General features: G+C 38.0%; 1 protein-coding gene across 4 annotated transcripts in view; it reads left to right on the top strand.

Annotated features, from left to right (window-relative positions):
- Nucleotides 1-17,312, top strand: part of LOC131673100 (calcitonin gene-related peptide type 1 receptor) — a 123,829-nt gene extending 106,517 nt beyond the window's left edge. For 2 of the 4 annotated variants that reach the window (XM_058950811.1, XM_058950812.1), the window contains 9 exons: nt 5,838-5,944; nt 10,413-10,504; nt 11,261-11,387; nt 11,692-11,918; nt 13,066-13,239; nt 13,694-13,817; nt 14,170-14,211; nt 14,294-14,377; nt 16,995-17,312. In XM_058950811.1, the coding sequence (XP_058806794.1) occupies nt 5,838-5,944; nt 10,413-10,504; nt 11,261-11,387; nt 11,692-11,918; nt 13,066-13,239; nt 13,694-13,817; nt 14,170-14,211; nt 14,294-14,377; nt 16,995-17,312 (1,295 nt within the window). The other 2 variants (XM_058950813.1, XM_058950814.1) reach the window with 2 other exon arrangements.
- The last annotated feature ends 773 nt before the right edge of the window (nt 17,313-18,085 follow it).

The following is an 18,085-nucleotide window of genomic DNA, read 5'->3' as shown; positions in this document are numbered from 1 at the left end:
TATTTTGATAGGAGAGCTGATATTGAAACTGGTAGGAGGGAAGAAACTTTTTTAACTAAATTGCGCTGGGAGTTGCGTTGTCAAAACGATTTAGCAGTTTTCATTTGTACGAATTTTTTTTTTTCATTATTTTGAAGTGGAAAAAGTTAAATAGATAGGTTTTCTCTTTGATATTATTAACTTTGTTCACCTGCTCGTGATGTAGCTTTTTATCCATACCCGCTTCGGACTATAAAAAAAAGTAAATTTTCAATCGCGTAAAGTGAGGCGACAACCTATAGAAATTTGATTGACTTGTCTTTGCAACTTTGTAGTTTTGCAGTCTTATTTATCGTTTGATTTATAGGCGGAGTCTGAAAAATACAGGCGTGTGAGCTAGTTTGCACCGCTTCCGTAAAAATAAATCACGAGAACTATGTTTGGTTACACAAGAACAGATACGAGATTGAATGTATGTGTTCCATGCTGCCAAATAATTTCAACGCAAAATCAATTTAAACTTCGTACTAAAATATCGAGAATTCTTTAGTATTTAAAACGAAAGAAAATGTACGAGATGAATATTTAATTAAATTTAAATAAAAAATTACTTATGTTTATAAATAAAGTCAGCATTATTTTCAATTAATTCTTAAGGAAATCAAGAATTCTTTATTTCTATTAGTAAAATTATAAATTAAAAAGCAAATCGTATGAAATTAAACAGTAGCATGTATTTCACCTGCCATTCAATTTTACGTGACGATATTCATTTTGAAGAAATCAGTCGAACTCATTGAAAAAGTAAAGTAAAAAAAACAGATTCCATTGTGAAGGGCAAGCCTTTGAAATGCCGATGGCAATAGCGCGCGAGAGAAGTTCATTGCAATATATGCATCGAGAGAAAAACAATCATCGTTTTCCCTCCGCTCAATGGACTACTGCGTTCCCGGCGGCGGCAATATCACGTATACGTGGCCGTCATTTCCACAACCATCTCTCGCTCACGTTCAAACGCCTGCGGTCATGGCATCTTTCTTTGCGAGCATTTTAGAAGAACGATAGCTCGTCTCTTTTTTTCCTTCTTGCCTGGTATGGATGCCCTATGCTACAGCCTCTCTGAATATTCAAAATTTTTTAAGTCTCAATTTGTTTCGAATGCCAAATGAGATTCTTTACTGAGGAATTTTTATTCCGAGGAGAAATGCAATGGAAGGTCATAGATTTTTAGCATGCAATCGTATAATATGCGATGTGATATCGATTTCAATGCAATATTCTTACTCGGTCGAAAGAGAGAGAGAGAGAGAGAGAGAAAGAGAGTTAGAGATAGACATACAGAGAGAGGGAAAAAGAGAGGGATCGCTAAAGCGCAACTTTCAAATGAAATAAGATTGGTAGGAGATTTAAAAACTCGTATGTAGTTCATTGATCAAAGTGAGCCAAATCCAATGGAGCTACCACGAAATCTTTAAAGGATCTTATAGTCGAGTAGTAAAGCGAATCATTTTTACTTCTGATTAATTTATCAGTAGTCATCGTTATTGTATACCCGCGATTTGCACGACTAAAATAAAAATGCAAAGAAGAACGAGCCGACATTAAAATGCGATAAAAATGAAAATCGATATTTCGCCCCCATAAAAGAGGAAGTCTTAATGCTGGTAAATATTTGAGTAAGCTCGCCATACTAAAACTCATCGCGACCTTGTCATGGTGACAAGATCGACGTCGAGACGTCGCGTCTGCTGAAACGACGATACATCAATGGCCTATTTATGCGGACGATTCGATACTCGCACGCATAATAGCCGATACGGGCCATTAAATTCAAGAATGCGCTTTTTCGGAAAAAAAGGGAGAGGAAAGAGAAAAAAGTCCTCGCTTACATATCCATTATCGAAACTCTGAGGGATCTCTTCTTGGGGCTTTCATGCTGCCAGCTCTGCCCTCCACGCATATTGAGACGTCAAATGTGGATGGAAATGAGTGACTACATTTCTAACTATATGAAGAGTGATTTTTGTGAATTTCATGCCCACAAAACAAACGTATTGTTATATCTTATCATTTTTCTGAACCAGTCGTGATTTTCCAGTTTTTTTATAGCTAATAATTCATTACATGATATGATAATTTAAGCATAATTATATATTTAAAAGAAAATTGGGCTACTAATATCAATTTTTGAAATGTTCCACTTCACTGATTTATTCGTAGGCGTTACAAAAAAATGTAGGTCGCATGTGTGAAAAATGCGATAAAAATTATGCCGCGATAAAAATTCACACGTTACATGAATTCACTCGTGAATAAATGAAAAGTATGCGTCATCAGGAGAAATTAATTTTTAATCAAAGCGATGATTTGCATACAGAATATCAGATTCAATCTCGAGGGAATTGGTGAAAGTGAAGAGAGCTGATCAAGACAAATGATACGAGTTGATAGCATTAGGACAAAAAAAGAATCTAAATCTGTAAGATTAAATAAATCAGCCGAATGACAAGTAGCAGCTTAGATTCACGTTATATACGATGGGCTGAAGTGTTTATAATTATTTGTTATCGAAGTACTTACGTCACAACGAAGAGCAAGTATTCTATCTCTAAGAGCGTACTTAGAATCCACATTTCAGCGTCTATGTAACCGTAAACTTCTCGCGACAAAGTTTCAATTGTTGCATGTAGTATAGCATATCACTGGATCAAGTTCGATCCGATAATTGCGAGCATGACAGATTTTCGGATAAGGGCTACAGATGTACTCCGTGTAATTACCTCGCATCGAGATTTAAATATTCGCGTTGCGTTCAACCGTAGAGCAAGTTTATTGCTGTCTAATATATGCATATTACCACTCAAGATGATCACTCTATGTAAATGAACATTTATTAGAAAATTATTGAATATTTCTTTGTGCATCAAATTGATTCATATAAATTAAGCAATTCAACATTGTATCTTTGTAATGCAATTTATGCAATAGAAAAATTGATCAACTAAGCCATCGAAATATGCTAAAAAAACGCCTTCGCATCAAAATACAAAGGCAAGCAATATCCGCCACATAAAAACGAAAATGTCACTTGGAGCAGTTTGTGTCTATCTGTTTTTCTTTTCCTCGACGAAAGAAAAATTCCGCATTGGAAAGCGAAAAGATAAATAAAAAAATCCACTGGAAGACTAATGGCACGGAAAACGCGAAGGCATGAAAAAGTGGGATCGAAGTGGGATTAATTGTACACGAGGGTGGCTCCGCGTCGAGTACAAGCTTCAGCCAAGATTGATTGTTACCTGCTCTCGCGAATTATGCCACTGCGGCCCGTGAATTCCCTTTTTATTTCTCTGATTTCTTATTAATTAAATTACTATCGCGAGCAACCAATTAATTATCACACGCTTCACTTCACGTATTGATTTTAATTGGTTCAATGCTCTCTTCTCGTCTGTCTGCCTGTCAGTCTGTCTCTCTTTCTTATTTTAAATACACTTATTTTAAAAGAAGAGTGATTGGATGAACTTTTATTTTTATTCATAGCGGAAGCTGGAATTCGTAGTGGAATGGTATTCAATTAAGTTCTAAAAACTTTTCAAGATTGCTTTGCTTGATAAAACCCGTATCCCACCCCACGTATTGACAGATTGTAACAGTTATTTACAATTGAACGCGATATTGTGTTTTCGATCGTAAATAACACAGACGAAAGCCTATTTAGCCACAGAGGGAGGGCTAAATAGGCTTTCAATTCACCTTCAACAAACCTATTTTTGTCCAATTATTTTATTTAAGCAAAATCATTACTACCCTCCTCCATTTGCCCTTTCTCGTCTCCCTTTAATTCGGAACGAACCCATAGATTTACGCATTAACGAGTCACCCACTCGTTTAGGATTGTCTATGTATTTGGATGTCCTCAAGGAACACTGCTACCCCCGCTCGCGTGCTTTTACTAGACGCTCATCGGTCTAATATATATCAGGCGTCACTAATGAAATGCCTGATGATAACTGCCGGCAATACGTTTGAATGTTTGTCGTTGGCCGGTCGGGAAAAATAAACTTGGTTGCTTGTGTTATGCGTTGGACGTGGATATCGAGTTTGAAGGAAATAGAAGAACGAGAAAATCTTGTTCGATGCATTTACAATTTCCAATGGCAATGAAAAACTAAAAGCAAGCTATGTTGCTATCGGGTACTACTCTCGACGATGTGATATTGTATATCATTCATTCTTCTGAAAGTAGGTTGGATTCTTGTCGATCTTTGCGATACATATTTCATTGTTTGCGTTGCGGCAAGATACGTCCTGTCAGCACACGGCACATGCGTCAAGGTCGATTAGAGGGTAGGAAAAACACATGATGAAGCAAGAAAAAGTTCTGCCCCCCCCCCCCCGCTATTCTCTCTCACTTGTCAAGTCCATCGGACACCAAAGGGAAAGTTGCTGGCGCCAATGAAATAGCCGTTTGCAGCGGGGACGCAGCTGTTTTGCATTGCGAGGGAAGTTGCCTTCAAGGAACAGACTAAAGTAGCAGCCGCGCGAGCCAGGGCGAAGATGGAAGTTCCGTATGTTGTCGGCATTATTGCGCCACCCGGTAGCTGCGGTGTTCGACGCGTGCCCGACTGTTACTACCAAAGAGCGTGCGCCAGTCGATTGAAAAAACTTTTCGCTACTTGATAGCAGGGCAGAAGATAGTTATTCTCAACGATTTACTTCGAATGCTGATAACTTACGTGAGGAATTCCAATTACTCGAACTGTTTTCGTTCGGAAAGAGTGCCAAGTTTTTTAATCTGCTCTCGAGGGTCTTTATAATGAAAAATTGTTTTCAATGTGTTGAAGGTATCTCAGTGTTTTTTCGTAATTAAAAAGAGAATTGCGTTTTTTAATTCTTTACCGACACGGAAATTCGTCGCAAATTTTACGTTGTGATGAATTTTCGAGATCCACTGTTTCATCTCGAAAACCAACGTAAAGCGAAAACCCGACGCATTTCCGTATACCGCAAATCATGAAAATGGAACATTCTCGTAAATGCTTTGAAAAACTGAATTCACGTGCAAGGAAGCTTTTCGGTAATATCTCTTTATTGTTATTTCGTCGCTTTTATCCTCAGTTTACAGCCACCTAATGCCTTTTAAAGGTAAGGGGGAATTGTAGCCGGACCAGCGATTATCGTCAAGACATCCAAGTATAAAGTCATCGCACAACCGAGTGGGAGAGATAGAACGGGAAAAGTTGGTTGTTTTTACAAGGCTTTCAGCCGAAACGCTACCCCGCGACGAATTTAAGAGAAGCAAAATGAAGTCGAATAACTTGACGTCTGATTTGTAAATTGGGACCTGAGCTTGTGTACGATTGCGTGTTTAATTGCTTGCAGTTAGATGCTCCACGACTTTTTTGTCCATTGAATTGATAGATAGTGCACTTTACACAATAATTATTTTTATTAAAAATTAGTTTTGTTCATTTGAATGAAATAGCGAAATGTTTACGAGCTTGACGGTATTAAATCGATGAGCTGTCCAGAGCTCAAGATACGTTAAGTCATGTAGTACAATTTAACGCGTTTAGGGCTATCGCAGATCAGAAAGATTAAATAGTTCTTGCGGCAGTTGAGATATCATTCAAGCTGTTGACTGTTAGTCAACAATTAACAGAGCTCGGCTTTGTCATCGGTGACATAAGCTCGTGTTGATAAGCTATCTCAACTAAATTGTCGTGATTGACTTGTAATGTATACCAAATGGAGCCAGATAAAGAATTTTATTTACTGCTGCACTTACTGTAATTACTGCAAACGAGCTTCAGGTGGAGTATCAATAAATAATGTTTCCTTTTTGGTGCATGTTGCAGTGAAGGCGCACAAAGAATGTCAACACAATGGCACATGGTTTACGCATCCTGAAACGCATAAAATATGGAGTAATTACACAACATGCGTCAATCTTGATGATCTCATTGTAAGTACAATAATATTCAACAATATTCTGCCATTGATTTGAAACTAAGATTAATTTGGCAATAACAGATTCTTTTTAAAGAATTTTAATTTTGTGAAAACACATTTTGTTTTATTTATGAAATTTTCGATTGTATGACATTTTTTAATTTCATATTTATCATAATATTTGTTAGATATTCTAAATATCTACGTTGAGAGAATATGTTGATTAAATTCAGCGATCACATTATATGAAATTATATTAAGTGCAAGCTTACGCAGTCTCAACTTGGCGCTCTGTTGATGCATAATCACGAGTCGGTTGTATTAATGACTCCCTCCTATACGTAACTCCGTATATATCGTTATCAAGTGTCGCGATCGCTTCATGCATGCTAGTAGGCATGAAGTAGCTATAACATTCAGTATGCATCACTGACGTTCTATGCCCGATCAGGCTTTTAAAAACTTGTAATTAAAATTATGATCTTCTTTTTATATAGATAAATAATTTTTTTGAAGGAAAACAAAAATTATATTACGAATTTTAGGATGCAACAAAATATGAAAATTTAATAACAGTTTTGCGAGACGAAGGCTGAATATTTCTTAGCGATTCAATCGTCTTTGATATACCGCAGAAAAACGAAAGCTGTTCATACACGGTATTTCGATAGTTGGAATTGATTGTTCGGTTCAAACGTTATAAAATACCTTCACCATGCAATTACAGACTTTATGATAGAATGATTTCGAGATTTACTGTGTCAATGACTAAACAAATTTTGATATGAATTATGACAGATATTGATGTATATATATTCGGATAGATAAATCCACATACATTCACGTCAATACCAGTCATAGCTAAAATCTAAATTTTTTTTAATCACAAAATATTCGATAGCAATATAATCTCCGATTCACACAAAAAATATCGAACAGGCACATAACGCGAAGTTAATTTGTACTTGTCAAAAAATGTAAGAGATCGCTTTAAATCATCGCAACTCGCACATTCGATCCATTCTCGGTAGTATAATAGATTCTTCTTGTTCAACTTTTGTCGAATGTTGTCGATGAATCAAGTCTTTTCAAACGTCATTTAACTGCAAAAAAATCTCCATCCGTCATTCTAGGGATAATTCACAAATTGTATAGTCAGAGTCTACTTGAAACTCGTGGAATATTTTAAATTTTGTATACCAATGTAAAAAAAAAAATAAAACAAAAACAGTGTGCGCGTTACGCACAAGCACACAAAGTGTATACCTTGCGTACACGAGAGCTTTTGCGGGAATGCATGATAGAGTCCACGAGAGCATTTTTCAGGAGCGCTTTCATGCACTTTATGAGCGAACTAGTGAGCATCTTCTCTTGTTTATGGACTTGCAATTCTGTTGTCATCTTTTATTCTGCTATTTTATGCTGCCGCGCGGAATGAAAAATACCGAAAAATCGTGCGTTTGAAGTATATCGAATAAAAAAACTTTATGTCATATGGACAAGTTTTATTTTTGTTAAGTTATTACATTTTCATTTTTTAACGCGAAAAAAAATTTGTAATATCGTTGTATTTTTGTCGCTGGTATAATTAGTCTACATTGACCTAAAAACGATAAAGAATATTACAATACGTGGTGAATTCGAATGAGTTTTCCCATCAAAGAAAGAGAAAATTGAAAGCTACCGTAACGCTATTTGACGTAAAAAAATTTAAACTACTAATTTCACTTTCCAGGATCTGACATCGCGCGTGAGAGCAAGCTCGTACACGGAAGGTAACATCTCGCGCGACATCGACACGTTAACTCAATTAAGGAGAAAGGGCCAGAGAGAGGTGGGATGTGCATGGCTACACGCACAAACAAGAGGGAGAATAATAAATGGTGTAGTAGTGTTAGTGCACTCGACTCCGATGATCGCGATAACAGGTCACACCGGAAATTAAATGCCCCGTTATTCGCGTGGGGATTCACCACGCCTATATATATATATATATATATATATTTTCATGTGTTGTTAACTGGATTTCGTACGTTTTGGGAGATTTGACTTATCTTTTTTCTTCTATTCCATGTCCAGAGCCATGATTTTGGATTCATAAATCCACTAACACCGTGCGTTCTTCGCGAAAAAAAATAGTCGCTACCAGTCTACGAACTTTCAAACTGCTGAAGAAAATCCAAACGCTATTTGCATCTTGGACTACACTAGAAGAATCAGTCTCGACAGCAGATCTTCTCAAAAGTGGCAGGAAGAGAGTAAGCCCTGGTGGCATTCACTTGCAAGCTGCGCGATGGCAGCGCTATTTTTTCTTTTGCGTCTCTGATTGTCCTCGGCTCGTTTTCAGTTCCTTTACCCGTCTCCAGGCTTTGTTTTCGCTATCTGCTGTCTTCCTCTCTACTGTGCCGTACGGCGTCGAGAAGGAATCGACGTGCTCAGACGTTCTAATTCTCCAGTGCGCGAGAGGAACGAAAAAATCACGCCTTGAATTATTGAGATATTCAGGGCTAGGCGAGAAAATTGCATTGCTCCCCGAGAATAGCATCGCGAAGATTACCATGCAATTTTCGGAAGATCATATGTAAAAAGGAGAAGCTGCTGGCTTTTCCTTTTCTCCGGTGAAATTTACATTTTTTTTTAATTTTGCAAATCAAAGAAATATCTGTATACATAATGCGAAAGGTAACGGTTGGACTTGCATACAGGCACATTTTTGCATTTTATCTGTGCTGCAGAGCTTGTTCGGACTCTCTACATAATTCCTTGAAAAAACATCTTTATAGAAACTCTTCTTTTTTTTACGATTGCCTCGACTTTATAGTCCCTCGAGTGTAACTATACACATGAAGCATAAAATATTCATTCCCTGTTGGACTCTAGCTGAGAAAATTCCTCACAATGAAAGCGAAACAGTATTCTCTGTGTATTTTTTACGTTGCACTTAGTTTTGCTTTTCATGCCCGAGAAAAAATAATGAGATGAGACAATAATAGCATCACTTGCCTCACTCTCGAATTCTCACCCTGTACACCTGAGTATAAACAGAGTCAGAGTGAAAAGGGAGAGGCTGTTATTACATGTAATCACGAAGGGAAGAAGTGTCAATTGTTTTATGTAAATATTATATGGACGACCCGATTTTATGACAGCAAGGTAAATGAAAGAGACATGATGAAATTCTAAGGGAGCAAAATTAAAAAAAATCTAATTTCAACGGGGACTGCCGATGTTTCTATGTTGTGAATTTATTATAAAGGTGACTGTTAATATTTGATGGTGTAACGTGTCATGGTTTATTGATAAAATGTCGATAAAAGAAACCAAGAAAAATTGGCTCGCGAAAACTTATAACACGCGCTTCGAATATATTCCTCGACATTCGCTGCTTTGAAAATTGATATTTTGATATTGTTCCGTCCTATCTGTCGCCATATGCCTCAAATCGATCACCTCTTGAGCAGCTCGAAAAGGTAAAGAAACATTAATTTGAATAAATATCGCGATCTATAATCACTGAGTACCAACTAAATTTGATCATAAACTGCTATGAATAACAGATTACCAAGCGTCAAGGCTCATATATAACCCTTACTCGCGATCAAACAATGCCGATTAATCACGCGAGTTTTGATGATATCGAGCGTGATAGCAGCGATAACATGGGGTAAAAATTAGCATAAAATTAAATGAACGTGATTAATGGGCTCTGTTTCTTTCGCGGGAAGGCAAACACGGCGATCGATCGATCTCTCTCTCTCTTTCTCTCTCTCTCTCTCTCTCTCTATCTCTGAGCAAACGAGCTCGCCTTTTGGCACTGCTAATCAGCTCGCGAGACGCGCGTCGAGAAATACGTCTCTTGTCGAAGTTTCCGTGAGCACGAAACATCGATCATGCCAGTCGCGACGCTCAAAACAAGTCTCGCGGAATTATTCATCGGGTTAATAGCACGATCGCGACCACTATCACCGTCGTCGTCGTCGTCGTCGTCGTCGTCGGCGAGTCCGATATGCCGTACTCGGCACATTGAACGAACTTCCGCCTTTGGGACTTATCTCGCTCGACGAGCGTTCGCTGACTCGCGAGGCTAACTTTTTTACTTCTTTGCGCTTAGCGCTAAGCATAATTATTCCAGTTGAATGCCCTGATAAGCGGTAATTCTTTTATTTCATATCGTTTATCTCTCGCGCTCATTGTTTGCCATCGCTTCTGGGTTATGATTTCCATTATACGATTTCAGAGTATGTATTGTTATATATCTATGATAAATTATAGCCTTTGTACGTATAATTTTAATTCAATATATAAACAATAACAAATATTTTGTGTATTGTACAAATGAAAATGAAATTATTCGAGTTGGTTACCAAAATAACTTATTCTATTTATTTTATTTATGAAATAAGTTATTTTCTTAACCGCAAAATCAGGTTGAAATGATAATAACAAAAAGAAATTAAAAATATTAAATTATAAAATTGTAGTGGCAGCAGCAGCTGAACTATCTTTATGAGACTGGCTACACGATATCGCTGGTGGCACTGCTTATATCTCTGGGAATCCTCACATACTTCCGGTAAGTCAAGTAATGAATTAATCTCGCAGAGAAGCCGTAATCTCCATTAAGAATCAGCTCGCTTGAATAATTTTATTTAACTTCGTGCTTCGCAAGCACTCATATTATTCTTTGCAAGTAGGAAAAATTTAAGCGATCCCCACCCTTCGATCTCCTGATACGTCGCGTTTGCGGAATCTTTATTCGTGCGTAAAACTTGGTAGCATTTTTTCACGTCACAGGGATATGCTTAAGCTCGTGTGCATTGTCATAAACTTTTCACAATGCAGTAGTATGATTGTTGTATACCTCTTTCGACGCGTGTACGCAAACTCGTAACTTTGTTCGAATGCGCTCGCATTAATAAAACATTGAAACTACTCACAAAAATTTTAGCTTTTATCAACATACTTTGAAGCTAATAGGACGTCTTTTATCCCGAGATGAAGCAATCATAATAAAAATCCTTTCGTGATAAAACTCCGTAATACGGTTTAAAGAGAGTTCACACAGGCAGACACACTCGTCGGCTATGCTCTTTCAAAGATTATTCTCAAAAAGATGACTTTTCCGTGGTAGAAAACTACGAACTTTGCCAGTCGAATAGCCGTCGTTGCGCATCGTTCAATACATCAATTCCATCGATCACAACATCGCCGACATTGAATTTCCGGCGTAGAAATGCTTGATCCATATTCATGCAACGACACAATGCGCAACAGCTGACTATATCGATGCGTGCGCGTATGTATAATGCAGTGTGTGCGCATTTTGCAGATCGCTGAGATGCGCGAGAATCACGCTGCACATGAATCTGTTCGCATCGTTCGCCGCCAACAATGCGCTTTGGCTCCTTTGGTACGGGTCTGTCGTTGCCAACGCTCAGCTACTCCTGCACAACGGTGTAAGTTTGCAGAAGCGTTGTCTGTGTACACCTTGGAATGTCGAGATTCATTTTTCATTATCTTTTACAATGGAGCTTCGTAAGGGCACTTTATAATTAGAGTTCTTAAGAGAGTGAGTACTTATACTCAGAATGATTTATTAAACGCCATTAAAAATGTTCAGAAGTTGCCGAGTTTGAGAAAAAAAAATTCGTTATTTATACTGTCTGAAATATTGACGATTTACTGGACAATAAAAGAAAAAAAGTCTCATCGATTATGAAAATTATCAAAGGACAGTAATGCAAAAGAATAACGTTGCAGTTTGGCTGCCGTTTTCTACATGTGATACTACACTACTTCCTATTGACGAATTACGCGTGGATGCTGTGCGAAGGCTTCTATCTGCACACACTCCTCGTCAGCGCCTTCACAAGCGAAATAAAATTGGTCACTTGGCTAATGGCCCTTGGATGGTCTATACCCGCAGTCATTGTCACCGTCTACGCTTCGCTCAGGGCAACCAGTGACGACCCCATCGACTTGCTACAGTCAGTATACATATGCGTCTTTCGTCGCTGTGTTACGATTGCTTTGATGGTTTCGTTATATGGACGGAATATACTTTCCTTTTTATGGCCGTACGAGTACTGCACGCAAATGATGAGCTTAAGAGATGAGCGAAAAATACACCAGTCCGAAGCAGATAAGAACGATGTCCGTAAATCATATAGTCGGTAATAAATATTTTCGCGAACGATCGCGCTGCAAAGACAACGAACACGCGTGTGCGTATTTATATATATAGGCGGCTCGCTACTCTTTCGGCAGAGCCGCAAGCGTGTGCCGCGGCAGTCGAGAAATTAGATTGATTCAATATTTACGAAAGAGAGGAGAGAGCCTTCCTCGTGCCGGCGCCGACGCCCTTTGAAAGGCAATTCGCTCGGAGACAAAGTCAATCAACTCAGTTGACCGACGGAAGAAAACGTAAAGCCATTATCGCGCGCATTGTGTGCGGAACGGAAAAACAGGCGGTCGCGCATATTAAAACTGAGAAGCCGACAAATCGAATTATGCACTCACCGCGGCCTAACCTATGCACGCGCAGCCTAGAGCCATGCGTTCTACACACCACTACGCACCTAAGGTCGCCTTTAATGGAGGCGGTCGAAGCGAGTAATCGAATCTGGTCGCTGTAACCCGACGTGTCCGAAGCGTGCGCTCGCGTGCTTCGATGAAAAAAAGGGAAATAGTTCTTGAACGAGCTTAATGAGCACGACGGGGACTATTGGTTTTTCGGTCGCGCTGCTAATTAGATTTATTTTTCACTGTTTCGTAAGCGCGACCTCGCCAATTGGTAAACCGATTGATTGCGGCAAATCGTTCGCGCTGCCGCGCGTCAAAGGACAAATACTAAACATCGTCTAGCAGAACGATAACAAGGACTTTTACGTGTTGCCAAGCCAAGCGCCCAGATAGAGATTGAGCAATCGGTCAATAAAACTGAGAACCACGAATGCGCTCAGAAATGGCTTTATTTATGCCGTTGCGTAAAACAAAGGGATAGGAAATCATAACGTTTATATAGCGAGCAGCAGCAACGCTTTTGCTGATAAATCCCGCTGGTCAAACAACGTTTTCCGCCCGTTAAAAAAAGCGAAATAAATTTAAAAAAAAAATTCTTTACCGTGCACGCAGATGTTGGATCAACGAAGGCAACTACATGATCGTACTTATCTATCCAGTATGCGTATCAACGCTACTCAACTTGCTATTCCTCTGCAACATTGTGCGGGTTTTACTTACAAAGTTGAGAGCTGGACCAGCTGTTGGATCGCAAGCGCCCTCGACATATATACTGCAGGCTTTCCGGTAAGTTACAAGAAAAAAAAACTCATTTTTGCGTCAAACTTGCACGCATCTTGCGCTGCGGAAGCTTGCAGACTTTTTATGAGTGGATTGCTGCGATTGTTAAGGTAAAAAAAAAGGAAAATATTTTCTTTGCGAGCGTACGAGTTGATTCTTTGGTTAAGTAAGGGGTTAAGTTAGCCCACGTTACTAATCATTTATTTTCCGTGAAAGTCTTAACTATTTTTTCTTATTAACACTTATCTATATAATCAATTTATGTACATGCACAGCCGAAGCTTTCCACTACAAAAGCGTTATTTCGAAAGTAAACTAGTTGAACTTCAAAATGTGACATAATAATTGCAGTAACTTTGCACATCTACAGTCGCAACTGTGATCGTCAATAAAATTGACATATTGCACGGAGTCAACTGAAAACAAACATTAATAATTTGTATTGTATGTGTGTGTACAGAGCGACATTACTGTTGGTACCCCTGCTGGGTCTTCACTACTTGGTTATTCCGTTCCGACCGGAGAAAGGACACTCGTGGGAGTATGCTTACGGTGTGATATCAGCCATAACGGCGTCCTTCCAAGTAAGTCATCACACAAATATATACATATACAACTTCTGACATATTGGGGCCAAAACTTTCTCCATCCAAGCACATTATCGGCTATGTTAACGAAGCGCTGCAAGTTCCCCAAGGATTAATGCGATTCACTTCGACAATCTACATAAATTCGTTCGTGTATATCATCGATGAGCCGTGAAAATATTTGCTCGACGAACCTTTTATCTTTTCGTTAATTTTCTTCACTTATACTTAGTCCAACCCCAAAGGTGTCTGTATGTCCAAGGGAATCCAAATTAGTTCTCGTTTTTTTTACGATGCTGTAAAGAAAAACATGTTGAGCTACGTTAACTAACGCTTTTTGTTTGTTCAGGGACTCTGCGTGGCTATACTTTTCTGCTTCTGCAACGGCGAGGTGAGAATATTTTTCCATATTGACAGCTTCCCTTGTCTTGTTCGTCGCTCGATAGTAACTTACTTTACGTGTACTTTCACAGGTGATAGCGCAGTTCAAGCGCAAGTGGGAAGGCACAGCGTTCGCGCGCAAACGCGCCAACTCGTGCACGGCCACGACAGTATCGGTAAAAAAGCGATGCTTCCGTACTTACCTAGCTTTCTTTTCTGCATTACGCTTAGTCGATTACCTTGGCTTCTATCGCCCTCGATGATGACTGATTTACAATGACAAAAGGGGCGATAGACAATAGAGCTTCGTTCACTTTTCTCTTCTTCGCGTGCGACGCGAATGACAAAATTTCGCCTCGCGCGCGTCGTACCCGAATAACACAAACGTTTTCAAAATACTTTTCGGAAAACTTCAAAATGCTTTCTCATTTTGGTAAAAAAAAAGCGTTTTTTGAATGTTTTTAAAATGTTGGATAAGTCTATCCATTATTTTAATTTCACGAGTTCCAGAGTTTGTAAAACGTTTTAAAAACGATTTTTTCAGTAAAATTTTTTGCAGTCTATATATATCTTGAATATATATAATTCCGATGTTCGATTACGCTTGTATTTTTTTATCCTAGGTGGGTAAATATTCAAAAAAGTATCTATGATGATGAAAGTGTGGGTAGTGTTAGGTTGTTGATTAGATAGATCAAGTTTTCATCTTAATATGATCTAATTACTGCTGAACTATACTTGTAAAAAAAGGTATTAAATATTTTAAAGATGGTAAGTTTATTATATAGGCATGTAAATTGCAGCAATAGGTTATCTAACGGTAGCCAATAAAAATAAAATTGACGGTGCAATTCAAATTAATAGTTCATTTCAAGTAAGTAGGTGGCCTCTTACTGGGTTTTCTGCCGTTATTTAGCAAACTTGTCACTTTTACAATATTTAATACTGATCTGTTTATACACATATTATTACTGGCTTATATCTTTAAAGTTGATAACTAAAGAAATGGAGTTTTGGTCAATCGACCCCCGAGTCAACCCTACACTTGGAGGTTTCCTCTCCTGAGATAGAAAAAAGGCAATACGTTGTTAAACGTCTGAATTATTTATATTCACGATATATACAATTTGAATAATACAAAACCTTTTGAGAATACTTTCAAAACGTTTTCAAAAGGTTTTTGTGTTATTCATAATGACCTAAACTGGTAATATAATAGTCGATCAAAAAGGTCATTAGGAAAACTGGTTTGGGAAAACCAATCCAGTCCAATTCCAGTCTACCAATCCAAACGATATGAAAACGTTTGGAAAACGTTTTACAAACGATTAAAAATATCACCCGCTTAGATTTTTAGTGATGAAACGTTTTCAAAATACCACAATAACGCAGTTTTGTCTGAGTACCAACAAATTTGCGGAAATATCCAATGTCTCTAAAACGTTTTCAAAATTTCATTAAAACTTCACGTCTTTTTAGTTTGGCAGAAAACGTTTTGCAAACGTTTTGTGTTATCCGAGTAGCAAGATGAGCTGACGATTTGCACCATTTGATTTATACCGCTGATCGACAAACGTGATTCCATTCGAGCAAGCGAATATTCTCGCTCAGTGGTATATGTATATCGAAGGTGTGCATCTGCATATTGATTTCAACTAATTGCGTGCATCTCTTTTTTTTCTTTCTGTTTTATGCTTTGTAGTTTGAGCGCTTATCACTGCTGGCTGGCGCAGTCACACAAAAGTGATCATAAAAACTTCGTCCATGCTCTCATACATACACTCTCGCTTCCTACTCTGCTTCTTCACTCTTTCCTTTACGCTTTCTTGGGCGGCTTGACTATGTGGTGAAACCTGGCGAAACCTGGAGCACGTAGTATATATTTATCTCAGTGGCTGTAACTTCGTGATACAAATGCATTCATTTCGAATTTATTTAACCTACATAACAATATACCTACGCGATGTAATTATTGTCACATCTTTATCTCAATATGTCAATAAATCAAATTGACTTGAAAATATTATCTTAATAAATATGAGCACAATGTTTGTCATTTATTGATTATTTTGATATTTACGTAACTATTTGTTATATGACTTAGCAGGACAAAATTAACGAAATATAATTTTGAAGAAACAGCTCACAGACATATACGCCAGATAAACCTCGTAGAGCGCAAGCAAAAATACATGCATCGCTTTCACAGCACCGCTAAGCATTTTAAGAGCCAATAAAAGATAAGCATACTAGAGCGACAAAACAAACAAATGCTTCTGTGGCCACTACAGCGACACCTTGCCATGAAGTCTTTATCGATGTCGCTTCGCGACTCGTCAATGGTGCGATGCGGACGTCTCTATATATTATGTATATTTTTTAATGTGTTTTGTTGATTATTCTTACACTCCATCATTATTTATACAGTATAAAAACCATTGCACTTACCCTCGGCAATGGACTAACTAACTACTGATTGCAATTAACATTTGTTTATTTGTACTGAGAAGTTTTTAATTAATCAAGAGATGCGATCGAAGAGTCAGCAAAGATGATTTAAGAGTAGCTGGGATAATCTCGAATAAGGGATATAAGTCCGCGCTTAATCAGACGCGAGCAAATTCTGCTCCTATAGATCAGACGATAAGCAGAATCAGTGTTTGAAATAATAATCGGAAAAAAAAACAAGATAGAAAGCGAAAAGCTTGTGAGTCCGTATCGCCCCAATGGCAGCCGTCCGAGTCGAGTCCATTGTGGGGTGTTGACTGTTGCAGTTTGTCCGCTCGACCGCAGGTCCGATGGCGGGAGAGGAGAAGGTATGACTATCAGTCGGCGCCCTCGGTGGATCCACGAGACGACCACAACAGCTGCAACAACAGCATCAGATTTGCCGCTAGTAAGCATCGTGACGGCAACGGCGGCAACGACGTCACAAATGCCACGGCCAACAACGACGACGATGGCTGCGAGCCGCAACAGCCTCCCACTATCATCGCAACCAGCAACGGCGCCAATCATTCCACCTCGCCGCGACTTAGAACAAATGAACATCATACGCTGCCCAACAATAATAATCATCATCATCATCACCATCATCAGTCCCAGTGTTAATGAACACCGTTGTTTTTTGCTACCGTTGCAACTGCTGACTGAGTTTTTCTTTTCTTTTCACTTGCCGATCATCTAATTTTGTGATCTGATCATTTTTCTTCCTTTTTTTTTCTTAATGGCGTTCCAATTTTACGAATGTTGATTTTTTACAGTATGTTTTATATCTTTTTTTTATCTTTTGTCCAGATAAGCGTTTTACTCGTTATATTGCAGTATAAAGTGGTCATCTTAAAGTAATGACGTTGTTCGTCTAATGTATTTGTATATTAGACGAACTTGCAGATTCAGGAGAAAAATATGAATAGTTGACTATTACAATACTTCAAGCCATTATTGATTTCATAATCACTACCTAGAGTTTTATAATTCCAATTATTGGGACTTACCCATTTACGTCTCGAACGAATTCGAAATAGAGAGAGATTTAAATTTATTATGAAAAAAATTATAAAATACAAATTGTTTTTTACATTATAAAGTATATTATGTTGAAAATTTTTTAAAAATTGTTGCGAAATAATATTAATATACATTACGAGTGATCGATTTTCGACTATAGATTTATATTTATACTCTGTGCATGTCCGTAGCATTATTGCTAAAAATACTTTTATAAAAAACATATGATATTAATATTGATTAAAACAGCGAAAAAGCAAAGCTGTTGAATTAAATATTAGGGCATTAAAAAGTTTTAATCCTAATTTGTACATTCACAATTGTACATAGTTGATGAATATGTCGATATGAACAAAATTTTTCACTTTTAAACG

The sequence above is a fragment of the Phymastichus coffea genome, unplaced genomic scaffold (genome assembly GCF_024137745.1).
Source record: "Phymastichus coffea isolate CEN01 unplaced genomic scaffold, Cenicafe_Pcof_1.1 PCOF00168, whole genome shotgun sequence".
Lineage (NCBI taxonomy): Eukaryota > Metazoa > Arthropoda > Insecta > Hymenoptera > Eulophidae > Phymastichus > Phymastichus coffea.
Note: the sequence above shows the minus strand (reverse complement) of the source record. Positions and strands in the feature narration are given on the sequence as shown.